General features: G+C 44.3%; 1 protein-coding gene across 1 annotated transcript in view; it reads right to left on the bottom strand.

Annotated features, from left to right (window-relative positions):
* Positions 1-27,400, bottom strand: part of LOC129845255 (MICOS complex subunit Mic25-like) — a 77,208-nt gene that overhangs the window by 44,095 nt on the left and 5,713 nt on the right. Inside the window, exon 4 of the mRNA XM_055913129.1 lies at positions 20,844-20,937. Within this exon, the coding sequence (XP_055769104.1) occupies positions 20,844-20,937 (94 nt within the window). The remainder of the gene's footprint in view (positions 1-20,843; positions 20,938-27,400) is intronic.

The following is a 27,400-nucleotide window of genomic DNA, read 5'->3' as shown; positions in this document are numbered from 1 at the left end:
TCGTAGCTCTACGGACAATTCCTTTGACCTCATGGATTGGTTTTTGCTCTGACATGCACTATCAACTGTGGGACCTTATATAGACAGGTGTGTGCCTTTCCAAATCATGTCAAATCAAGTTAATTTACCACAGGTGGACTCCAATCAAGTTGTAGAAACATCAAGGATGCACTTGAGCTCAATTTTAAGTCTCATAGCAAAGGGTCTGAATACTTATGTAAATAAGGTGTTTCAATACATTTGCAAACATTTTTTAAGACTGTTTTCACTTTGTCATTGTAGGGTATTGTATGTAGATTGGTTACATAATTTCTCTCATCAATTTTAGAATAAGGCTGTAACGTAACAAAATGTGGAACAAGTCGGGGGCCTCCCGGGTGGCGCATTGGTCTAGGGCACTGCATCGCAGCGCTAGCTGTGCCACCAGAGTCTCTGGGTTTGCGCCCAGGCTCTGTCGCAGCCGGCCGCGACCGGGAGGTCCGTGGGGCGACGCACAATTGGCCTAGCATCGTCCGGGTTAGGGAGGGTTCGGCCGGTAGGGATATCCTTGTCTCATCGCGCTCCTGCGACTCCTGTGGCGGGAGGTCCGTGGGGCGACGCACAATTGGCCTAGCGTCGTCCGGGTTAGGGAGGGTTTGGCCGGTAGGGATATCCGGTGTTTCCTCCGACACATTGGTGCGGCTGGCTTCCGGGTTGGAGGCGCGCTGTGTTAAGAAGCAGTGCGGCTTGGATGGGTTGTGCTTCGGGGGACGCATGGCTTTCGACCTGTCTCTCCCGAGCCCGTACGGGAGTTGTAGCGATGAGACAAGATAGTAATTACTAGCGATTGGATACCACAAAAATTGGGGAGAAAAGGGGTAAAAAAAAAAATTGTGGAACAAGTCAAGGGGTCTGAATACTTTCCGAAGGCACTGGAATGGAAGTAAAGACACACTGAACCACTGAGGAGAAATTTGGGTGTAATTTGCCTACAATACTGAATGAGGAAATAAATCAAATCAACAACGTTGACCTACACTCTAAAATATAACTTAAATTATTCTATGGCTGAAACAGTAACAGGAAGGCTAGAAATCACAGATAGATGGGTTGTCCGATAGTGATCAAACAAAGTTAAAATAACATTCCTATGACCACCAGCCCACAACAACCCACCATTAAACTAATAGACGAATCAAACAGTCAATCATCCAGCACAAAGACTTTCTATAGGTTGACTGGCCCTGGGTGAAATGGTCCAATATACAGCTGATGTTTGGTCTGCTACCTCTGATGTCAGAGAGGAGGTGACGTGCAATTTTTTTGAGGAGGAAGAGGGGGAAGGAGAGAGAGTCTAGCCATGTCCAGTCTCGCAGTCCACTGAGCTGCACATGTCAGCACTCTCCATCCGTCATGGGCTCACACACACACAGCAGAATAACATTCCTTTTCAAAAGACAAAACCATTCTGTTATCCATCTCTCCAGTGTAATAGTGAGTGAGCTTGCGGATCTTCTGTGTGTGTTTACATGCCTGCCTGCCCGCGTGTTAATGTCAGGTGTGTGTGTGCTCTGAGATCATCTTTAATGGCTCCTTCCCTCCACCAGGTCCTACAGACCTTTAAAGACACTGAAGGAGCCCAGGGAGTCAGAGGAGATCGGGTTGAAGGCAGCTAAAGGAGCGGCCATTAGCCCTGGCCAACAACAGAGCAACTCAGACAATAGACGAAAAGTCAACACCGCAACAATGAGAAGTAATGGGAGTGCCTTGCTGATAAACAACAGCAAAGCAGAACCTGTAAAACCCATACACACCCTTAACAAGTGCAAACCCAAGCAAAACGGCTATCGGAGGGCAAGGTGCTATCTATCCACCTACCTCACCTCTATTGCTTTCTGATCATTATTGCCCGTCTAGGGATATTGGACACATTTCTCATTCGCTGTGGAAGACTGGCAAGATAGAAAGTGTGTGTGCGTGTGTGTGTGTGTACCTACCAGGGGGAAGGAATCATCTTCCTGGGAATAGGTGGATGCTTTCCCCCCTCCACATGTGGAGATAGAGACTATAATCTTTGGTTAAAGAACTGGGAGATTGGCTGTTTGGGGCTGGGTGTTTTTAGATGGCTCAGTGGTTTGAGACTTGAAAATAGGGCGAGGGTGTGTAAAAGAAGGTTTTTGAGGGGTATCATCACTTTGGAGAGGACTGCATGTGCTCCTCTCCCCAGCCACTCCAGAGCGGCACCCAAAACACAACACTCTGCTTTCATCACGTTGAAAGTGACCTTGAACAAGTAGCACTTGAAAGTGCTTCACTTTTGGTGACACAGAGTGAAATGTAGGAAAAATAAACTGCTGTGTCACAAATGTTATGACGAGTCCTTAACGAGGCCTTAAAAAAACAATTGACTGGGATGTTCAGTCAGTCTCAAGGTTGAGGGCATGTACATACAGTAGGTGTTGAGGTTAAGGCCAGGCAAACAGTGATCCTGTTAGGTCAACTTGTACTAAGGTCACCACTATGTGGTAAGGTCAATTAACACGCTCTAATTTTGTAGACGTTCCAACCCGTTCTCTACTGCCTCTTGCTTCTCCAACTACCAAAATACGCTGACAGATCTTTAATGAGCAGGTTTAAACACACTTATGGACTTGGCACCGATTTACCTTCCATTCATTATTATGTGTTATGTTGTGTCTCATGTGTAACTATGAATGCTGCCAGCTTGGTCAGAGCTCACTGGAAAAACAATGTCCACACACACACACCTCTATCAAATAGGATCTGGATCAACAAACTGTTGAATTCCAAAATACTGTACCTCAGATCTACTCAAAAGACCCCTCCTCCTCCTCTCCTACACCCCTCCCCCTTAAAATCTCAAAGTCTCAGATATGGATTGTGGCAGTCTTGTGTAACGGTGCTGAGGTGTGCCCAGGGCCCGAATCAAACACCTCTGAACAAAGAGGTTTAACGGCACCATGCAATTTTAATGTGGGAATAATGTTGTTGAATGCTGGGGATGAATCATTGATGGGTTAGCCCCCTCCAAGCCCCCCAACCCGACTCCTAGGGGGGGGGGGGTAGAAGAGGCTGGTATAACCAGAGGATGGAGGGTGGCTCCAGATACATTTCAGTCACTCAGTGAAGTAGTACCACCTTTCTATAGGAGTTGAGCCCTTCTCACACCTGGCCAATGAGGACGCCTGGTATGACCTGTAATAAAGCTAATCTGCTTCTCTCACTATGGAGACAGAAAAAGCAAATGTGAATTCTAATTATTATTATAGCTTTGTTTTCCACTAAAGAATCAAACGCAAGATCAGGTTGTGGAGAACATCATTTATGGCAGAAAATGCTATTAATGGACTGCGTTAGCAGGAAGAGGACATCTTAACTAATTTATTTTGTTGTTTACAGAAATGACAATTAACTAGAGGGGAAAAACACACTCCTCCCCAGAGGCAGGCAGACAACATGAGGAAATGTATCAGGTGTGAAATGATCTCCAGTGCTGGAGCCTGAGGGAATATAGGACCTGTGCTGCGTCATCCTAATGGTGAGCTGCTCTAGAGATTATGTGTAGGCAAAGAATTATAGTTACTAGAATGGACACACCCATTCAAAGTCAACATTCTGTGATGAGTGGATTCCATTTCTATGGTGACAGAAGGGAGGGACACACTCCATAAGTGCAACACATTCAATCACACAACCAGCCATGTGTTAAGTCATCTACATGTTGATAAGGCTACTAAGTTAATGGTGTGAATGCATCTCACCTCTGATAAAAGGGTAGTAGTATTGAAAAAAAAGGAGAGAAGAGGCCTAGACAGCTGCCAGTGGGTGATACATCTTCACTTTCGTCTAGGCGTAATGTACCCAGCCGGTAAAACACTGGTATCCCTCTGGGACCGGTTCGTACATAAAACATCCTCCATTCAGGCTGCAAAGACATCCGTTTCCTCCTTAAGTAGTTTTAATAGCGTGCTGCTGGATTTTTTTTTTGGGGGGGGGGGATATGCGTACTGTCTTCTGCCTTAATAAAACTAGATTTTCCACAACCGTTTTCAGATATATTCCGGAAGATGCACACTGCAGCAGGCTGTTGTTTACCCCTGGCTGAGCACGAGCACAACATCAGGAAGTAGCAGTAACCACTCTAGCATGGTGGTGGAAAATTAGGTTTATTTTCCCATTTTTGGGGGAGGGAGCAAAAATGTATAGAAGGAGGTGTGAGAGTGAGTGAGCGAGAGGCTCAGTTGGTAGAACATGGCGTTTGCCATGCCAGGGTTGTGGGTTCGATTCCCACAGGGGAACAGTATGAAAAATGTAGTCGCTCTGGATAAGAGCGTAAGCTAAATGACTAAAATGTAAATGGAGAGAGAGAGGAGTAAGCGAACAAAACAGATATGACCTCAATCATTAAGAGTGATCTAAAATAGAGAAAGAAGTCCAAATGTCAGGCAGAGGAGAGACAGATGCTGGGAGAAGGTTAATGCTATCACTATATTATCAAGCAACAGTGGGAATATAAACCTCTGCCTTAGCAACACGTACCAATTACTAGCCAAACAAGGAGAGGGAGCCTAGCCAACAGGGTCATGGTACAATAATTATTTGTATTTATTATGGATCCCCATTAGCTGCTGCCAGCAGCTACTCTTCCTGGAGTCCAGCAAAATTAATGCAGTTTATACAATTTGAAAACAATACATTCACAGATTTCAGGCCTCTCAGGCCGCTTCACCACTACCACATATCTACAGTACAAAACGTGTACATAGTGCGGCAGGTAGCCTAGCGGTTGGAGTGCTGAACCTTTCGGTTCCTGGATCGAATCCCCGAGCTGACAAGGTAAAAATCTGTCAATCTGCCCCAAGGCAGTTAACCCACTGTTCCCCGGTAGGCCGTCATTGTAAATAATAATTTGCTCTTAACTGACTTGCCTCATTAAATAAAGGTTAAATCTATATTTTTTTATGTTATTGTGTGTGTGTGTGTCTGTGTGTGTATACGCATGCATGTGTCTGTGCCTATGTTTGTGTTGCTTCACAGTCTCCGCTGTTCCATAAGGTGTGTTTTTATTTGAAGGGAAATTCTGCTTTCTGAAGTTCCTCATCTCTAGTTGGAACTTTGAAGTGCCATTGTGGGACAAATGTGACGTCTGTGATAGTACATACATTCTTCACTTAACACACTTCACTTAACACTGGAACCGCTGGGCCTCCAAGGACCCCTCTTCAAGCTAGTGAGTAGTCATTCTGACTGCAACATTCTAACACTGTAATTAATACATTTCATATAGGCGATTACAAAAATGTTCATTTGGTTGTGTTTATGATGGTCTCAGGTAACATGAAAACAATAGCATTTTCATTAGTTTATGTTAATGTAAAACATGTTAATAATAAAACAAAACAATTATGAATCAAGTTTTCAATCAACTGTATTTTTGGAGGCTGTGTTACAACTATTAAACAGAAAGCATGTGTGCTGGACAGGGTTGCACATTTTGGGGAATATTCAGAGGTGGAAACTTTCCGTGGGAATTAATGTGAATATATGCTAATTAATATCATTCAAATTTAGATGTTTTTTGCATTGTATATATTTGAAATTCCAAGATGGCTTAGCAGTTCAGACGTCATTTTTGTCCTCGTACTGTCTTGTCCTGTATATATATATTTACACCTTCTTCGCATATCTTTTATATTTTTTTATTATCCAAGAACTCAACTACAAAAGCTTTCCTGCAACCCGCCTCACCAATTACAACAAAAAAGTATTATTTACCTCAAATCTGAAAATCCACAGTGAAGCTAACCAGGGGCTAATCAGAAGTTAGCCAGAAAGCTAACCAGAAGTTAGCCGAAAGCTAGCCGAAAGCTAATTTGAAGCTGCCCAGAAGTTAGCCGGCTTGCTGGCTAGCGTTGGTGTTTCAGCTGCCCACGTTTTGTGGTCATCAGCTATTCCTTTAGCTCGATAATCTACCGGCACTTTTGTGCAACGCGACTCGGACCGGAGCATACCGGGCCTTTTTTTTCTCTCAGTTTCCCCGGATTTCAGCCGCAGGCTCTGGACATTTGCACCTTGATTTCGCAGCTAGCTAGCTGCAAACCGTGTGACTATTGGCTTACGTCGATCCCGGAGCAAACTTAAATTATTCCGGAGCTAGCCAGCTGAGGAGTTCCATCAGCCATTCCTGGGCTACAGTCACCTATCCGGACCCGGGTTTTTTTTTTGCTGCAGATACGGAGCCCCACCGGGCCTTCACGATTGACTGCCGACGTTATCTGCCCGAGGGAGTTATCCAACTGGCACCTCCGTCGCAACGTTACCTGAACGCTCACCTGGGGCCCGCTAATCGTTAGCTGTCTTATCGGCTGCTATCTTAATAAGTATTTCGGACAATTTTTTTTTTCTTTTTTTTTCTTGGGTCACTATATCTATTTTGCCAATTGGATTGATCCCCTCTACAAGACACGGAACCCCACTAATCTACCGACGGAAACGCACGAGGTGTCTAAAAATAGACCTCCATCCTATGCTATCTTGCTACCGATAGCCATCTACCCGGCCAGCTGTCTGGATCGCCGTGACCCCAACCAACCTCTACTCACTGGACCCTTATTGATCACTTAATTAAGCATGCCTCTCCTTAATGTAAATATGCCTTGTCCACTGCTGTTCTGGTTAGTGTTTATTGTCTTATTTCACTGTAGGGCCTCTAGCCCTGCTCACTATACCATATCCAACCTTTCATTTCCACCACCCACATATGCGATGACATCACCTGGTTTCAATGATGTTTCTAGAGACAATATCTCTCTCATCATCACTAAATACCTAGGTTTACCTCCACTGTATTCACATCCTACCATACCTTTGTCTGTACATTATTTCTTGAAGCTATTTTATCGCCCCCAGAAACGTCCTTTTACTCTCTGTTCTAGATGCTCTAGACGACCAATTCTCATAGCTTTTAGCCGTACCCTTATCCTACTTCTCCTCTGTTCCTCTGGTGATGTAGAGGTGAATCCAGGCCCTGCAGTACCTGGCTCCACTCCTATTCCCCAGGCGCTCTCTTTTGATGACTTCTGTAACCGTAATAGCCTTGGTTTCATGCATGTTATCATTAGAAGCCTCCTCCCTAAGTCTGTTTTGTTCACTGCTTTAGCTCACTCTGCCAACCCGGATGTTTTAGCCGTGTCTGAATCCTGGCTTAGAAAGACCACCAAAAATTCTGACATTTTCATCCCCAACTACAAGATTTTCAGACAAGATAGAACGGCCAAAGGGGGCGGTGTTGCAATCTACTGCAAAGATTGCCTGCAGAGTTCTGTTTTACTATCCAGGTCTGTTCCCAAACAATTTGAACTTCTACTTTTAAAAATCCACCTCTCTAAAAACAAGTCTCTCACCGTTGCCGCCTGCTATAGACCACCCTCTGCCCCCAGCTGTGCTCTGGACACCATATGTGAACTGATTGCCCCCCATCTATCTTCAGAGCTCGTGCTGCTAGGCGACCTAAATTGGAACATGCTTAACACCCCAGCCATCCTACAATCTAAGCTTGATGCCCTCAATCTCACAAAAATTAGCAATGAACCTACCAGGTACCACCCCAATTCCGTAAACACGGGCACCCTCATTGATATCATCCTAACCAACTTGCCCTCCAAATACACCTCTGCTGTTTTCAACCAAGATCTCAGCGATCACTGCCTCATTGCCTGCATCCGTAATGGGTCAGCGGTCAAACGACCTCCACTCATCACTATCAAACGCTCCCTGAAACACTTCAGCGAGCAGGCCTTTCTGATCGACCTGGCCGATGTATCCTGGAAGGATATTGATCTCATCCCGTCAGTAGAGGATGCCTGGATATTTTTAAAAAAATGCCTTCCTCACCATCTTGAATAAGCATGCCCCATTCAAGAAATTTAGAACCAGGAACAGATATAGCCCTTGGTTCTCTCCTGACCTAACTGCCCTTAACCAACAGAAAAACATCCTATGGCGTTCTGCATTAGCATCGAACAGCCCCCGTGATATGCAACTTTTCAGGGAAGCTAGAAACCAATATACACAGGCAGTTAGAAAAGCCAAGGCTAGCTTTTTCAAGCAGAAATTTGCTTCCTGCAACACAAATTCAAAAAAGTTCTGGGACACTGTAAAGTCCATGGAGAATAAGAACACCTCCTCCCAGCTTCCAACTGCACTTAAGATAGGAAATACTGTCACCACCGACAAATCCACTATAATTGAGAATTTCAATAAGCATTTTTCTACGGCTGGCCATGCTTTCCACCTGGCTGCCCCTACCCCGGTCAACAGCACTGCCCTCCCCTCTGCTACTCGCCCAAGCCTTCCCCATTTCTCTTTCTCCCAAATACAGTCAGCTGATGTTCTGAAAGAGCTGCAAAATCTGGACCCTTACAAATCAGCCGGGCTAGATAATCTGGACCCTTTCTTTCTAAAACTATCTGCTGAAATTGTTGCCACCCCTATTACTAGCCTTTTCAACCTCTCTTTCGTGTCGTCTGAGATTCCCAAAGATTGGAAAGCAGCTGCGGTTATCCCCCTCTTCAAAGGGGGGGACACTCTTGACCCTAACAGCTACAGACCTATATCTCCTACACTGCCTTTCTAAGGTCTTCGAAAGCCAAGTCAACAAACAGATTACCGACCATTTCGAATCCCACCATACCTTCTCCACTATGCAATCTGGTTTCAGAGCTGGCCATGGGTGCACCTCAGCCACGCTCAAGGTCATAAACGATATCTTAACCGCCATCGATAGGAAACAATACTGTGCAGCCGTATTCATTGACCTGGCCAAGGCTTTTGACTCTGTCAATCACCACATCCTCATCGGCAGACTCGACAGCCTTGGTTTCTCTAATGATTGCCTCGCAGGGTTCAATTCTTGGACCGACTCTCTTCTCTGTATACATCAATGATGTCGCTCTTGCTGCTGGTGATTCTCTGATCCATCTCTACGCAGACGACACTATTCTGTATACTTCTGGCCCTTCTTTTGACACTGTGTTAACAACCCTCCAGGCGAGCTTCAATGCCATACAACTCTCCTTCCGTGGCCTCCATTTGCTCTTAAATACAAGTAAAACTAAATGCATGCTCTTCAACCGATCGCTGCCTGCACCTGCCCGCCTGTCCAACATCACTACTCTGGACGGCTCTGACTTAGAATATGTGGACAACTACAAATACCTAGGTGTCTGGTTAGACTGTAAACTCTCCTTCCAGACTCACATCAAACATCTCCAATCCAAAGTTAAATCTAGAATTGGCTTCCTATTCCGCAACAAAGCATCCTTCACTCATGCTGCCAAACATACCCTTGTAAAACTGACCATCCTACCAATCCTCGACTTCGGTGATGTCATTTACAAAATAGCCTCCAAAACCCTACTCAATAAATTGGATGCAGTCTATCACAGTGCCATCCGTTTTGTCACCAAAGCCCCATATACTACCCACCACTGCGACTTGTACACTCTCGTTGGCTGGCCCTCGCTTCATACTCGTCGTCAAACCCACTGGCTCCAGGTCATCTACAAGACCCTGCTAGGTAAAGTCCCCCCTTATCTCAGCTCGCTGGTCACCATAGCAGCACCTACCTGTAGCACGCGCTCCAGCAGGTATATCTCTCTGGTCACCCCCAAAACCAATTCTTCCTTTGGCCGCCTCTCCTTCCAGTTCTCTGCTGCCAATGACTGGAACGAACTACAAAAATCTCTGAAACTGGAAACACCTATCTCCCTCACTAGCTTTAAGCACCAGCTGTCAGAGCAGCTCATAGATTACTGCACCTGTACATAGCCCATCTATAATTTAGCCCAAACAACTACCTCTTTACCTACTGTATTTATTTATTTTGCTCCTTTGCACCCCATTATTTCTATCTCTACTTTTTTCTCTCTACTATCTCTACTTTTTTTACTTGCTATATTGTATTTACTTCGCCACCATGGCCTTTTTATATTTTTATTTATTTATATATATATTTTGTTTGCCCTCACCTCCCTTATCTCACCTCACTTGCTCATATTGTATATAGACTTATTTTCACTGTATTATTGACTGTATGTTTGTTTTACTCCATGTGTAACTATGTGTTGTTGTATGTGTCGAACTGCTTTGCTTTATCTTGGCCAGGTCGCAATTGTAAATGAGAACGTGTTCTCAATTTGCCTACCTGGTTAAATAAAGGTGAAATAAAAAAAAGAATTTTTTTTACCATATCATATGGAGACAGAAAGCCCTTGCTTGGAAGTGTACTTCGACAGACTGCCAAGAACCTTGCCCTCGTCGAGACACAGTAGTGACAATTCCATAGGGCTTGTTGATCTCCGCACCAGACAGGATGGGGGCGTCCAACATGTATGCTGCAACGTGTATGGGCTTCAGGCAGAAGTCTTCACGCTTTTTGAAGCATTTCAGAACTGCAGTTTCCTCTGCTTGGAGCAACATTGAAGTGGGCAGGGCAGTACGGATTTATTCTCTTACATCTGCAAGCAGAGTCTGAACATCAGACAGGATGGCATTGTCTCCCTCAATCAGTGCAATGGCTACTGCAATAGGTTTCAGGCTGCTTACCACTCTCTCCCAAAATACATTATCTAGGAATATCCTCTTGATGGGGCTGTCCATATCGGCAGACTGTGATATGGCCATTTCTTGAAGAGACGCCTTCCCCTCCAGGAGACTGTCCAACATGATGACAACACCACCCCAACGGGTGTTGCTGGGCAGCTTCAATGTGGTGCTCTTATTCTTCTCACTTTGCTTGGTGAGGTAGATTACTGCTATAACTTGATGACCATTCACATACCTAACCATTTCCTTGGCTCTCTTGCAGAATGCATCCATTGTTTTCAGTGCCATGATGTCCTTGAGGAGCAGATTCAATGCATGAGCAGCACAAGCAATGGATGAAGGCCTCCTCCGCTTTAGACCAAGCAGCCTTCATGTTCATAGCGTTGTCTATCACCAGTGCAAATACCTTCTGTTGTCCAAGGTCATTGCCTGTGAACATCAGAGGTGAACCAGTTGCATTCACAGCTCGAGCAAGACATTCATCAGCATTTCTCTGACTACGTTCCTCCATTGAGTCAAAAAAACATCTGATTCCAGGAGGACCATGAGCTGTTGCTATCGATAAGGTGTCTGGGTCATAATTTTCACCTCGAATAGAAGTAGAGGGACTTTTGTCAGAGGTTGCTTATTGTGAGCGCTGAGGGAACTTTATGCACTTGGCCAGATGATTCTGCATCTTTGTTGCATTCTTCACATATGATTTGGCACAGTACTTGCAAATGTACACAGCTTTTCCTTCTACATTAGCTGCAGTGAAATGTCTCCACACATCAGATAGTGCCCGGGGCTTACCAGAAAGCATGTAGTCATTGGCTCAGACAGTGTAGTAGTGTGGGCTCAATAGCATCTCATTAGTGTGCAAGTTCTTGAGAAACAGCTGTACATGTGATGGAAGAGTGCACTGTGCATGCAGAGGGTTTCAATTCCATTGAATTGGGGATAATTTAACCAAAATATGCCACAATACCTCGAATTGCCTTGTGTATCCCACAAAAAAAGTTCACTGTTTTAAGCTAACTCTTTTGATGAATTTAAGCAAAATTCCAAAATTCCCGGGCTGAACTTCCCATGGAAAATGTTCGGAAAAATTCCAGAAATTTACCGGAAAGTTTCCGACCCTTTGCAACCCTAGTGCTGGAACACCCTAACATATCATTTTTACAAGGGCAAAATTAAAATACCAACTACCAAGATGCACAGTCAACAAGACCAACGGTCAAATTATGAAAACATCAGTAGCCACATTATAAAGCACAAAGTGGCCTTGATAAATAGTGAAAATCTGCACAAATTCAACAATGGTATTACAATGAACAGAAATGTCGATTTGACAGCAGTCAAAAATAGTAAATTATTGTCAGCTTGTGCTTACATGGTGTGCATCTTCACGTAACGGCATCAGTTGGAGCGTGTCCATGTCACAAACAAGGAAAGCCGGTGAGTGTGCGTTGCTGAGATGTAGGGCCTGCTCTCTCAGTGATGACATTTTGTGCTGCTAATCGGCCCGTAGCATTGTCACCAGCTTGTTCTATCATTTCCTCTCTCCTGTCTCAGCGTTTCACTTGGTGGAGGCGCAGGCACCTGCTCAGTGCGTACCGTTACGGCTGAGGATCAGAACAATCAGCAGAGATGCCAGGACATGCATTTCTTCCCCAACATCCGAGTCATTTTCATTCAGATCTCGTAGCAGAGCTAACGCAGCATGTACATCCCATTCGTCTTGGTCTTCTTGCCATTGTAAATTACGGACGCTCACACTGTGTATTACAAGTAGACCAGAGTAGACTGATAAAACTGCTTGGATTCAGTGGACTGATAGAGTACATACCATATAGAGATTCTAATTAGAATAGATCAATAGAATAGAATGACCCGCCCTGTTCTTCATTCACAACTGGTGATGACCTAGGCCTAATTACGCATCCTCTTCCCCTCACTCATCAACTCATCCTTTCTCCCTCATCATACTTTTACTTCATTTCATTCATCTGTTGTTGTATCTGTGAAATTAGTGTCGGTATAGTTTAACCGGTTCAGTTTCGTGGAAATTATCAGCGTGATTATCAACAGACCACGGCACCTTCAATTCAACTGTCGGGAGGGGCAACGGAGGAAAACCTTTAAAAAAGACATTCCCTCCTAAAACTGATTAATATTAAGATTCTAAGAATGACAGTGTGTGATAGACTTATTTAGGAAAAGTCAAGACGGGGGGGGGGGGTCAGGACATTAAAAATGGCAGAGTAATAAACTCAGCAAAAAAAGAAACGTCCTCTCACGGTCAACTGCATTTATTTCCAGCAAACTTAACATGTGTAAATATTTGTATGAACATAAGATTCAACAACTGAGACATAAACTGAACAAGTTCCACAGACATGTGACTAACAGAAGTGGAATAATGTGTCCCTGAACAAAGGGGGGGGGTTCAACATCAAAAGTAACAGTCAGTATCTGGTGTGGCCACCAGCTGCATCAAGTACTGCAGTGCCTTTCCTCCTCATGGACTGCACCAGATTTGCCCATTATTGTTGTGAAATGTTACCCCACTCTTCCACCAAGGCACCTGCAAGTTCTAGCCCTCACCCTCCAATCCAACAGGTCCCAGACATGCTCTGAGATCCGAGCTCTTCGCTGGCCATTGCAGAACACTGACATTCCTGTCTTGCAGGAAAACACGCACAGAACGAGCAGTATGGCTGGTGCCATTGTCATACTGGAAGGTCATGTCAGGATGAGCCTCCAGGAAGGGTACCACATGAGGGAGGAGGATGTCTTCCCTGTAACGCACAGGGTTGATTTCCTGCAATGACAACAAGCTCAGTCCGATGATGCTGTGACACACCGCCCCAGACCATGACGGACCCTCCACCTCCAAAATCGATCCTGCTCCAGAGTACAGGCCTTGGTGTAACGCTCATTCCTTCAACGATAAACGCAAATCCGACCATCACCCCTGGTGAGACAAAACCGCAACTCGTCAGTGAAGAGCACTTTTTGCCAGTCCTGTCTGGTCCAGTGACGGTAGGTTTGTGCCCATAGGTGACGTTGTTGCCGGTGATGTCTGGTGAGGACCTGCCTTACAACAGGCCTACAAGCTCACAGTCCAGCCTCTCTCAGCCTATTGCGGACAGTCTGAGCACTGATGGAGGGGTTGTGCGTTCCTGGTGTAACTCGGGCAGTTGTTGTTGCCATCCTGTACCCGTCCCACAGGTGTGATGTTTGGATGTACCGATCCTGTGCAGGTTTTGTTACAGCTGCCCGTCCTGTCTCCCGGTAGTGCGGTCTTAGGTGTCTCACAGTACGGACATTGCAATTTATTGCCCTGGACACATCTGCAGTCCTCATGCCTCCTTGCAGCATGCCTAAGGCACATTCACGCAGATGAGCAGGGACCCTGGGCATCTTTCTTTTGGTGTTTTTCAGAGTCAGTAGAAAGGCCTCTTTGTGTCCTAAGTTTTCATAACTGTGACCTTAATTGCCTACAGTCTGTAAGCTGTTAGTGTCTTAAGGACTGTTCCACAGCTGCATGTTCATTAATTGTTTATGGTTCATTGAACAAGCATGGGAAACAATGTTTAAACCCTTTACAATGAAGATCTGTGAAGTTTTGGATTTTCACGAATTATCTTTGAAAGACAGGGTCCTGAAAAACGGACGTTTCTTTTATTGCTGATCATACATCTCAAGCAAAAAACACCTGTAACCCACTCACCAGCTTTCATTGTTTATGTGACATGGACATGCCCCAACTGATGCCAATGCCTGAAGACTCATACCATGTAAGCACGGGCTGACAAAAATTGACTATTTGATTGCTGCCATATCGACACTTATATTCACTATAATGCCATTGTTTAAGCAGTCCAAATGACTGCTCTAGTGGTTCTGGTGTTAAACACAGTGGCACTCAGAGACACCTACTGCCACATTCACCACAGTGACACCTGGACTCACCACTGTGTCCCACTTAATTCAACGTAGCCATGCCCGGTGGTGACAAGAACAACCTGAGAAGTGAGACCTGTGTCTGTCTGTCCCTGTCTGAGTATCAGTCTGAGTGGCATCCTCACTGAGCCTCTTTTTTCTCCCACAGCGCTTAGGGGCCACCACAGGTCAACCCCAATCAGAGGGCACAGCAGTGAGTGCTGACAAAGCAGAGGAGAAGAGGGACAGAGAGGAGAAAGAGATAAGAGCTGTGTGGTATTTGAGAGGAAGAGGAGAGTAGAGGTAAATATAGAGGCTAGGAGGTCGAGAGAGAGAAGTGGTAAATAGAGGATAGAGGTCGAGAAGAGGTAAATATAGAGGAGAGGTCAAGAGAGAGAATAGAAGAGGTAAATATAGAGGATAGAAGTCAGAGCGATAGAGAGAATATGAGGTTGAGAGCGAGAAGAGTACTGCATATTTCTTTCACTCTGCAGCCTTTCTGCTCTGACGCCTCTCAGAGGAGTCTTCAGAAAATCTGCTCCCTGCAGCCACCCCGCCTTAAATGAGATAGGGCCGCCCGCAAATGAACACTCCACACATATTCTGTGTGTGAATGAGAGAGGGACTGAAAGTGTGTGTATGAGATATTCCTGAAGCCCATTTTGGGAGTTCTTCTGTATTGGTTGTGTGTTCTAACAGAGGTAGTAAGCAGTAGTAGCAGTTTCACTGCAGATATCTACATTTAATGAAGCATGGCACCATCTGGCCAGCTCAGTGGTGACACCAAACACACACACACTAGGTTGGGCGATATACCGTATAGTGGTATTCTTTTCGAAATAATGACGGCATGATCTTCAATACAGTATAGTTTTTTATTTATTGAGGCAACTCACAGGGGCTGTGGGGGTGCGTGCTACGCCACTGCTTATTTAAATAAAGAATGAACTAGACAAGTCAGTTAAGAACAACTTCTTATGACGGCCTACCCCGGCCAAACCCAAACAACGCTGGGCCAATTGTGCGCCGCCCTATGGGACTCCCAATCACTGACTGATGTAATACAGCCTGGACTCGAACCAGGGACTGTAGTGACGCCTCTTGCACTGAGCCGCAGTGCCTTATACTTAACTTATAGTGGTGCAGCGGTCTAACTATAAGAAATCTTAGAGGTGTCAAAAACATGTTGTCCGGCTCAGGACTCCAGCTATGGATTTAGTTTGCTAACTTGCTAGCTAAGTGGCTAGATGTCAACATCAAGCTTATGGTTACAGCAGAGACATTCAATCCCCTTCTGGATCAAGATCCCTGTTGCCTAAATAGTTTTGTGCCCTTCCGGTAATACTGTATACCCTGGTATGGTATGAACATCTGGATACAACACACACACAACAGGAATGATAGAGGAGGGAATGAGTGAACTACTGCAAAGATGAGACCCAGGTAAGTTCACAGGTCACTAATTGCCTGTGACAGCTTCACACTATGGGTTTGACCAACGGTCAATTCATTCATAACTCCACACCTTGACACAGTCAGTTTTTACTACAGTCAACACTACCAGTTAAGTTTAAAACAATCCAATCTTAGGCTAGCTGGTCATGACACCTCTATTCCAGCACAGGTTCCTGATCACAAGTAGTCTGCTAAACACCATCGCAGTTCAATTACCTTTGATGGAGAAGCTGTGAAAGAGCCTTCTGTGCCAACATCTCTTTCAATTAAAAGATAATGGTGGACCTTTTCCCCAATAAATTCAAATGAATAGAAAACTCAAAGTTAGAAGATTCTTTTTTTTAAAAACAGACATGACATAATAAGGATGACAAATTAGCAGAGAAGGAAGATTTGATATCCTGGAGAGGAGAGAAGGCCAATGCCTCAGAGTAGAGAGTCAGCCTACTGTACCATTCACCTTCCAACTCAAAGACCTTACAGAGTAGAGTTAGCCTACCATTCACCTACCAACTTAAAGACCTTAAATGCAGACCAAACCAGCTCTGCACGTGCGGATTCTTCTATGGTGGTTGACAACCAACTTTAAGGTGCATTACCACCGCCACAAGGACTGAGTGTGGACCTCCATCTTTCAAATCACCCACGTGTGTATATGCTCCTAAAAACCAATGAGGAGATGGGAGAGGCGGGACTTGCAGCGTGTCACACGTCCAAAATAGAACCAAGTTCTATTTTAGTGCCTGGCTAAGCAGACGCTCGTTGGCGCTCGCGTGCAATTAGGAAGAAATTATTGAATAACGTGTAAATGTATTTTGCAACGCAGGCGGTGTGGTCAGCATGTTTGGCCCTTCTGTTAACAGCTACAGTTGCTGAAAATCCACATCCAACATCCTGGAGACTCTGTTCCAAACTGTATGCTGGCCATTTGCATCAACCACCTCTTCCCCCTTCACCATTTCGAAAAGTGAACATTCACACAATGTCTTCAGGCCTAAACATGAGTGAGTCACACAGCAAAGGGAATTAAACATCTTATAGGTCGAAAGTAGTGCGCTATATAGGGAATAGGGTGCCAATGGGACTCAGCCCTGGGAGATGCGACAGGCCTAAACATGAATGAGTCACACAGCAAAGGGAGTTAAACATCTTATAGTGCATTATCTTCTCCAAGTCTCACTCCCAAGACTTGTTGGCTCTACTAAAGCCAAATGAAAACACAAACATCATAAAAAAAGTCAGAGAGGAGAGAACTTGGTGGGGACACGACATTAAGGGAAATATTGATTCTGTCCATCCAAGCAGCACAGCATCATGGTCAATAAAGCCCCGTACTTTCCTTTAATGGTGCTGCTTCCCCAATGGCACCCTATTCCCTATATAGTGCACTAAATGTTACCAGAACCCTATGGGCCCTGGTCAAAAGTAGTGCGCTATATAAGGAATAGGGTGCCATTTGGGACTCAGCCCTGGGAGATGCGACAGGCACTACCTCTTCCCATCCCTGTTGCTTCAGCCAACAATGCCATATAAACCAAGACAGATGCTCGTTCTAAATTCTATTTTATTATGGCTGACAGGAAATACATTTCTTTATCAATAGCAATTTGTCCAGGTTAGTGCCTGGGCCCGACTGGAAAGACCAGCCAGATCAACAAAGATGACCCATAAAGCTGTTTTACTAATGTTTACTCCATGGTATTAAGAGGGACACACACGCACACACACACACACACACACATCGTTGGAGGGCATGCGTGCTGGCAAACAGGTTACAGATGATTGCTTTTAAATTTTGAATGACCGTTGTTCATAAAAAGTAACAAAAGCACCTAAAACAGTGAAGAGGTAAACCAAATAAGTCGAGGACAGTCTGAGCGAGCACACAGCGACATCACCATCATAATGAACAGAATTAATTGCAGGCCACAATTTACACTCAAATTGGTACAGTACGTTTACTTCTCTGAATAGAGGTCCATACACAACACACATTTACGTCAATAAAAGACAAAACAACTCAACAACTAAACAATGATCTTTGTTCCTGTGAATAGCCCCCCCTTAAACACACCTCAAAAAACCTTAATAGCCATAGCCTAATGCTAGCGCCTCCCATTCACTCTATAGGGGCATTTCCCATCCATACTGTAATAGCAGCTACATTAAGCGCTAGGCTAAACGACTTAGTCATTCACTGGTAAGTCTTTGGAGCCCATCCAGTACCATTAGAGGGGAAGGATGTGTTTATCAGACTTGATGGGACATGCACCTGCTCTATTGTGGCGAAGAGGGGAGGAAAAGGGAGTTTTGCAACCCAAATGGCACCCTATTTCCAACATAGCACACTACTTTTGACCAGAGTGCAATGGCTACACCTATGGGCCCTGGTCAAAAGTAGTGCACTATATAGTGAATAGGGAGCCATTTGGGATGCAGCTGAGAAGTGGGGAAGGCGCTGGGAAGGAAGCCACGATGCCTCATCAAGGCTGGCTAATAGATCACCCACTCAGCGCCCAGGAAATTACATCTCGATGGCGCCCTCTCGCAGGCATGATTAATTGAGCCCCAAAAATAGTATAGGAGGTAAGGGGGACGAAATAAACGCTGATGTGCTTCGGAAGATAAATAGATTGAACACATGTGGGAGAAGGGATGAATCTGACCTTTTTTACTATTAATGGAACACAGAATTGGCAGGGGGTTTCTGCAAAAGTGTGCTTTCTCTCCCTTTCTTTTGGAATCAGGAAACTATACAGTACATTCAGAAAGTATTCACACCCAATGACTTGTTCCAGTTTGTTGTGTTCCAAAGTGAGATTAAAATGGATTTAATTGCCATTTGTCATCTATGATCTAGACCAAATACTCTAAAGTCAAAGAAAAATTCTCACATTTGTAAATAATAATAATTATATGAAAAGTAAAACACTAATATACTGCATCTTTATTATACAAGAACTCAACCATGTTAGAATCACCTTTGGCAGCAATTACAGCTGTGAGTCTTTCTGGGTAAGTTAAGAGCTTTGCACACATGGAATGTGCATAATTTTCCCATTACCATTTTCAAAATTCTTCAAGCTCTGTCAAATTGGTCAAAAAAAGTTAAAACTAACTCAGCCAATCAGGAACATTCACTGTCTTCTTGGTAAGCAACGTCAGCGCAGATTTGGCCTTGTGTTTCAAGTTATTGTTCTGCTGAAAGGTGAATTAATCTCCCAGTGTCTGGTGGAAAACAGACTGAACTATGTTATGTTTCTTTTTTATCCTGAAAAACTCTCCAGTCCAAAAAGATTTAAAGAATACCCATAGCATGATGCAGCCACCACTATGCTTGAAAATATGGAGAGTGGTACTCAGTAATGTGTTATATTAGATTTGCCTCAAACATAACACTTTGTATTCAGGAAAACAATTGAATTGCTTTGCCACATTTTTTGCAGTATTACTTCAGATGCATGTTTTGGAATATTTTTATTCTGTACAAGTTTCCTTCTTTTCACTCTGTCAATAAGGTTAGTCTTGTGGAGTAACTACAATGTTGTTGATCCAACCCCAGTTTTTAATCACAGCCATTAAACTATGCAAATGTTTTAAAGTCACCATTGGCGTCATGGTGAAATCCCGGAGCGGTTTCCTTTCCGAGTTAGGAAGGAGTCTGTATCTTTTTAGTGACTGGGTGTATTGATACACCATCCAAAGTGTAATTAATAACTTCACCATGCTCAAAGGGATATTCAATGTCTAATTTGCTTATTTTTACCCATCGACCAACAGGTGCCCTTCTTTGCAAGTCATTGGAAAACCTCCCTGGTCTTTGTGACTGAATGTGTGTTTGAAATTCACTGCTCGACTGAAGGACCTTACAGATAATTGTATGTGTGTGGTACAGAGATGAGTCATTCAAAAATCATGTTAAACAATATTATTACACACAGAGTGAGTCCATGCAACTTATTAGGTGAATAGTTAAGCAAATGTTTGCTACTGAACGTATTCAGGCCTGCCATAACAAAGGTGTTGAACACTTATTGACTCAAGACATGTCAGCTTTTCATTTCTTATTAAATTTGTAAAATTCTCAAAAAACATAATTCCAATTTGAAATGGGGTACTGTGTGAAGGCCAGTGACAACAAATCTCAATTTAATCCATTTTAAATTCAGGCTGTAACAACAAAATGTGGAAAAAGTCAAGGGGTGTGAATACTTTCTGAAGACTCTGTACATACAGCATGAAATGCATTATTTTACTAAGTCAATAATATGTATTTATTGACAATGTTTTGCCGTCAAACTGGTGGCAGTTGTGAAAAACGTCAATAGTTGGAAGAGTTGCAGTTGTAATTTAAAATAATGTCATTGGGGGTTAGATGCTTTTTTCATTAATTAGGCTATTTTCTCATGAACCATACTGGGAAAACACTGGTTTAATCAACGCTGTTTCCACATAGAAATTCATGGACAATAGACAAAAAAATGAATACATTTTTTAAATATTCAAGTATAAATTACCAAAAAGACGATGCGATTGCCATAGATTTTCTGTTAATGACCAAAATTACTGAAGATTCCAGTAACTTTGGTAAATTACCATTGGCTTCACAACCCTTCAAAGAACGAAACAAACCAAAGGACCAATCAGAGAAGTAGAGGGTGTGGCTCAGTCCCATAGAGGTTAATGGAAGGGCTAAGGTCAGGGGTGGGGCTTAGACAGGATACATTCTAACACCTACTGCATTGCTTTGTATGAGGCTGTTCGAGGACAGTTACTGTACTACAGTGGACAGGTAAGGCTGATGTGGTGGTGTTTAACCATGGTGGTTCATAGGGATATGTGTGTGTGTGTCTCACCATGCTTGCAGCTCCTGCTCAGCCTTCGCCCTCTCCTTCAACAGGCCTTTCTGCAGATCCTCTGTGATCTTCTTCCTCAGCTCCTCTTCATCAACTATAGGAGAGAGACAGACAGATAGGCCAGGGTGAGGCACTGTGGACCAGTGTGTGTGTGTGTGTGAAATGTACTGTATGATGTGCCTGTTTACCATGCGTATGTTGACTAGCTGTGGGCAATAAAACATGGTGTGTGTACTGTGAGGGTAGTGAGGTGGGACTGGCCTCTAGCCTCTCTAGCCTTATGAGCTATACAGCCAGAAGAGAGGAGGGCTATACAGCCAGAAGAGAGGAGGGCTATACAGCCAGGAGAGGAGGTCTATACAGCCAGAAGAGAGGAGGGTTAGATCTGCCACGCACCACCAATCACCTCCGCTATTAAAACCTCATCACATTCTCACACACAACCTCCCCACACATTATTTTTTATAGCTTTACTTTCCCCCCAATCTCCCAAACTCCTTGTATTTATGTTACTGGCGTCATGACGTGTTTGACCGTGTGTCTTCTTGGTCCTATCTTGGCAGGTAATTAAGCATGAAAGTAAGACGTGGGGCGAGCTAAGAGGCCAAGACGTGCTCTGAAGGCAGAAGTGCCATGCGGTGTGTTGGTGCAGCAGCAACACTGCAGTGCTGGGAGAGAGAGAGAGGGGTGTGTGCTTACAGATGACTCAAGTGAGACTGGCGCATTACAGAGAGATGGGATAATCGCCATTGTCAGAGAGCCTGTTATTACCAGGTAGACCCGGTCGCAGTGTAACGGTGAAGGACACACACACACCGAAATTGGCTGTCTGGCTAACTCTCATTTGCTGAACAAGTGGAACACCTATAATCTCTAACACACTGTAGAGCAGAGCAGGAAATCCCTTGGAGACTGTTTGTGACTGGAGCTTGTTACAGCCCAGCTTCTAGTCTGCTGGGTACCCCCCCTTTGGTCCTGAGAAGGATAGGACCTAAAATAAAAATCCCCTCTAATGGAGGGATAGAGGAAAGAGAGAGGGAGGGGAACAGACAGGGATAGAGGGATGAGTGAAGGAGGGAGGAAAATGAGGCATGAAGCCTCTCTCTTCAATTCCCTGGATCTGTGGTTAAGTCAGCTTCACTTGAGAGATGTCCTTGGCATGGCGCTTCCGTGTGTGTGTGTGTGCGCGCGAGCATGCGGAGCACCCCCCTAGGAGTGCAGTAGTCTCAGTCTCTACTGAGTTAATTAAACTCAGGCTAACAGAGCCCAGGCACAAGCAGGTGTCCTTCCCTGTGTTAGCTAAATAGTGCATAATAGTCAACCTGACTCATTACTAAGACCACTCCTTGCTTCAGGTGAGTCATTATCTCAGACCGGATTGACACATTAAAATAGACGAGCATGCTATTGCAGCTCTGTTACAATAATTCTAAATGGGGCCTTAAGTCAATGGGAACTTATGTTCCCTTTGAGTATCAACGAAGGTGTCTACAGCCTCCCCTCTTGTCTTTCCTGTGCCCTCTACTGACTGTCACATAAATAAAAAGAGAGGCTAGAATCCTTCCAAAAGTAAGTGTCAAAAGGAGGGTCTAAGTACCTTATACTGCCACTTCTCATCAAGGCCAAGAATAGATAGCTTCTTGTTACCGTGACGATGCCCGGCTCAATACCATATTTCTCTGCGGGCAAGGCATTAATCAAACAGTGGGTTGAGGGTAATGGATGCCGGGGTTAGGAGCCCCTCCATGTATCATCTCTCCGGGACGCTGATATTTGATAAGTGAATTAAAGATACGGTTCTTAAAACAGAAAAGAGCTCCACAGGTAGTCCTCTGGAGTCCCCGCCTGCTGCAAGTAAGGTCAATCCTGTTTCTCCCGCTCTCTCATTTTCTCCTTCTCTCTGTCTAACCACCTGACTCTCTTTGTCTCTCCTTCCATCTCTTTTCCTTCCTCTCCCTCCTGTTCTCCCCCTCTCTCCAACCTAATTTCAGAGAACAGAATGAGAGTGTAAAGGCAGGTGGACAGAGCCGTCTGTAGAAACTTGGAGAGAGAATGCAAAGGGAATGTTGTCATGTTGTGCAAAAAACATGCGGCAAATAGTGTATTCCTCCGCGTACACATCACTGACCATCTGAAATGGTGTATTCCTCAGCGTACACATCACTGACCATCTGAAATAGTGTATTCCTCCGCGTACACATCACTGACCATCTGAAATGGTGTATTCCTCAGCGTACACATCACTGACCATCTGAAATAGTGTATTCCTCCGCGTACACATCACTGACCATCTGAAATAGTGTATTCCTCAGCGTACACATCACTGACCATCTGAAATAGTGTATTCCTCCGCGTACACATCACTGACCATCTGAAATAGTGTATTCCTCCGCGTACACATCACTGACCATCTGAAATGGTGTATTCCTCAGCGTACACATCACTGACCATCTGAAATAGTGTATTCCTCAGCGTACACATCACTGACCATCTGAAATAGTGTATTCCTCAGCGTACACATCACTGACCATCTGAAATAGTGTATTCCTCCACGTACACATCACTGACCATCTGAAATGGTGTATTCCTCAGCGTACACATCACTGACCATCTGAAATAGTGTATTCCTCAGCGTACACATCACTGACCATCTGAAATAGTGTATTCCTCAGCGTACACATCACTGACCATCTGAAATAGTGTATTCCTCCACGTACACATCACTGACCATCTGAAATAGTGTATTCCTCCGCGTACACATCACTGACCATCTGAAATAGTGTATTCCTCCGCGTACACATCACTGACCATCTGAAATAGTGTATTCCTCCGCGTACACATCACTGACCATCTGAAATAGTGTATTCCTCCGCGTACACATCACTGACCATCTGAAATAGTGTATTCCTCCGCGTACAGATCACTGACCATCTGAAATAGTGTATTCCTCCGCGTACACATCACTGACCATCTGAAATAGTGTATTCCTCCGCGTACACATCACTGACCATCTGAAATAGTGTATTCCTCCGCGTACACATCACTGACCATCTGAAATAGTGTATTCCTCCGCGTACACATCACTGACCATCTGAAATAGTGTATTCCTCCGCGTACACATCACTGACCATCTGAAATTGTTTATTCCTCAGCGTACACATCACTGACCATCTGAAATAGTGTATTCCTCAGCGTACACATCACTGACCATCTGAAATAGTGTATTCCTCCGCGTACACATCACTGACCATCTGAAATAGTGTATTCCTCAGCGTACACATCACTGACCATCTGAAATTGTTTATTCCTCAGCGTACACATCACTGACCATCTGAAATAGTGTATTCCTCAGCGTACACATCACTGACCATCTGAAATAGTGTATTCCTCCGCGTACACATCACTGACCATCTGAAATAGTGTATTCCTCCGCGTACACATCACTGACCATCTGAAATAGTGTATTCCTCAGCGTACACATCACTGACCATCTGAAATAGTGTATTCCTCCACGTACACATCACTGACCATCTGAAATTGTTTATTCCTCCGCGTACACATCACTGACCATCTGAAATAGTGTATTCCTCAGCGTACACGTCACTGACCATCTGAAATAGTGTATTCCTCAGCGTACACATCACTGACCATCTGAAATAGTGTATTCCTCCGCGTACAGATCACTGACCATCTGAAATAGTGTATTCCTCAGCGTACACATCACTGACCATCTGAAATAGTGTATTCCTCCGCGTACACATCACTGACCATCTGAAATAGTGTATTCCTCCGCGTACACATCACTGACCATCTGAAATAGTGTATTCCTCCGCGTACACATCACTGACCATCTGAAATAGTGTATTCCTCCGCGTACACATCACTGACCATCTGAAATAGTGTATTCCTCCGCGTACACATCACTGACCATCTGAAATAGTGTATTCCTCAGCGTACACATCACTGACCATCTGAAATAGTGTATTCCTCAGCGTACACATCACTGACCATCTGAAATAGTGTATTCCTCAGCGTACACATCACTGACCATCTGAAATAGTGTATTCCTCCGCGTACACATCACTGACCATCTGAAATAGTGTATTCCTCAGCGTACACATCACTGACCATCTGAAATAGTGTATTCCTCCGCGTACACATCACTGACCATCTGAAATAGTGGTCTTCCCAACACATCACCGGGGGCAAACTACCTGCCCTCCAGGACACCTACAGCACCCAATGTCACAGGAAGGCAAAAAAAATCATCAAGGACATCAAATCACCCGAGCCAGGGCCTCACCTCATCCAGAAGGCGAGGTCAGTACAGGTGCATCAAAGTTGGGACTGGGAGACAGAAGCTGTTTTTCTATCTCAAGGCAATCAGACTGTTACTCAACCCTGCACCTTAGAGGCTACTGCCCTATATAGATAGAATCACTGGTCACTTAATAAATGGAACAATAGTCTCTTGTTTACATACTGTTTTAATCATCTCATATGTATATACTCTATTCTTTTCTACTGTATGTAAGTCAATGCCACTCCGACATTTCGCAATCTGATATTCATATATTTCTTAATTCCATTCTATCATATGTGTGTATTGTTAGGTAATACTGCATTGTTGTAGCTTGGAACACAAGCATTTCACTAGACCAGCAATAACATCTGCTAAATATGTTATTGACCAATAAAATATAATTTGATTGTGATGACGCTAATCAGTCGAGAAAGTTTGAAAACATGGTAAACAAATGACTGCAATCACTTCAATTGATCCTGAAAGAGAGTCGGCCCAGCACAACTGTCACCCAGAATCCATCAGAAACACTACCTGTAGAGCAAACTGCTGACAGCAAACACATTATCTGAAGCAGGCTGAGAGAGTGTTGGAAGACTACAGAGAAATAAACCTGTGTAAATCGGCCTTGACTGGAATCCATTTTACAGCCTCTCCAGACTACACTTACATTATCATTGGATGTTATGTAGCGTTTGGCCTGACTCAACAATTCTGGTGGTCTTACAACATTCTGTGAAGACTATGGACCAAACTGCGTAGGTCTGCAATTACAGCCCTCCTCATCATCATCATCATCATTATACTCCATGTTCTCCCCACACTTCCCTACTCTAAGGAAAAGGGAGTCAGCCGTAGAATGGGTTCTGATAGGATAAACATGTCAAGGGTCCTTTGGGCACTCCATCGGCTAGGCAGGGGTCATAAACAATTCCAGATCAACAGAGCCCCCGTGTCAATCCTGAGTAGAACATGGAAATGTTAAAGAGATTAAAAACTCATCTTTGAGATTTTTCTTCCCCCTCACCCCCTAAACCCCAGTGAGAAAAAACATCTAGAAAGGAGCTCTTTCTTGACAGAGGGAGATAGACGGGAGGCAAATTGCATTTCTCATCAGACATTTCATTAACCCCGTGACCCGCATAGAGGGCATAATCTGCAACATTACCACTTCTGCACGCCTCACACTCACCACCACGCTGCAGACGCACTGTTTCCAACACCTTCAAAAAAAGAAAAACTACCCTCGTAGCCGCTGTCTCGTGCAAAAACGTCCATCTTTTCATTTCACCGATTCGCTCCCCCACCTTAGTCTGTAATTTAATCACAAGAATAACTGATCACTTCCCATTTGATGATGAAGACCAGGGAAGCCATTTTAGAGGGATAATTATGCGTTGGCAGGTGTTTTATACCGCTCCACTCATCTTACACCTCTCTCTCCCTAGTCATCTTTAAGCAGGCTATTAAGCCGGGCTAGCCAGTGTGTGGGCGCAGGAGTATGAATATTTATAGCCTGCATAGAGCGGTGTAGGAGGCTCAACCTTGACCATACTGTAATCAGCACACACGCGTGTGTATTGTGGTATTGGGCTCGAGCCTTGGTGACTGTTTAATTAACAAGACTTGCAGAATTGCAAGACAGCAGAGGTTTTCCAAGAAGATAAGACGCGATCGATACAACTTTTTCCTGTTGAGTGCATTTAAACAGTGTATAAAACATTCGGAACACCTCTTTCCATGACAGACCAGTTGAAAGCTATGATACCTTATTGATGTCACCTGTTAAATCCACTTCAATCAGTGTAGATGAAGGGGAGGAGACAAGTTAAAGAACATGGATTGTGTGCCATTCAGAGGGTGAATGGTCAAGACCAGAGATTTAAGTGGTCTTGGAACGGGGTATGGTAGTAGGTGCCAGGCGCACTGGTTTGAATGTGTCAACAACCGCAACGCAGCTGGGTTCGTCATGGCCAACAGTTTCCCTTGTGTATCAAGAATGGCCCACCACCCAAAGGACATCCAGACAATCTCACACAACTGTAGGAAGCATTGGAGTCAAGATGGGCCAGCATCCCTGTGGAACGCTTTCGACACCTTGTAGTCTATGCCCGACAAATTGAGGTTGTTCTGAGGGCAAATGGGGGTGGAACTCAATATTAGGAAGGTGTTCCTAGTGTTTTGTGCACTAAGTGTATAATGAACATGGGACAACCTTGAAAACATGTAGCCTTTCTTCCAATGTCGACTTACA

The sequence above is a fragment of the Salvelinus fontinalis genome, unplaced genomic scaffold, assembly GCF_029448725.1.
Source record: "Salvelinus fontinalis isolate EN_2023a unplaced genomic scaffold, ASM2944872v1 scaffold_0257, whole genome shotgun sequence".
Lineage (NCBI taxonomy): Eukaryota > Metazoa > Chordata > Actinopteri > Salmoniformes > Salmonidae > Salvelinus > Salvelinus fontinalis.
The sequence above is the reverse complement of the archived record's forward strand: the minus strand, read 5'-3'. Positions and strand labels throughout refer to the sequence as shown.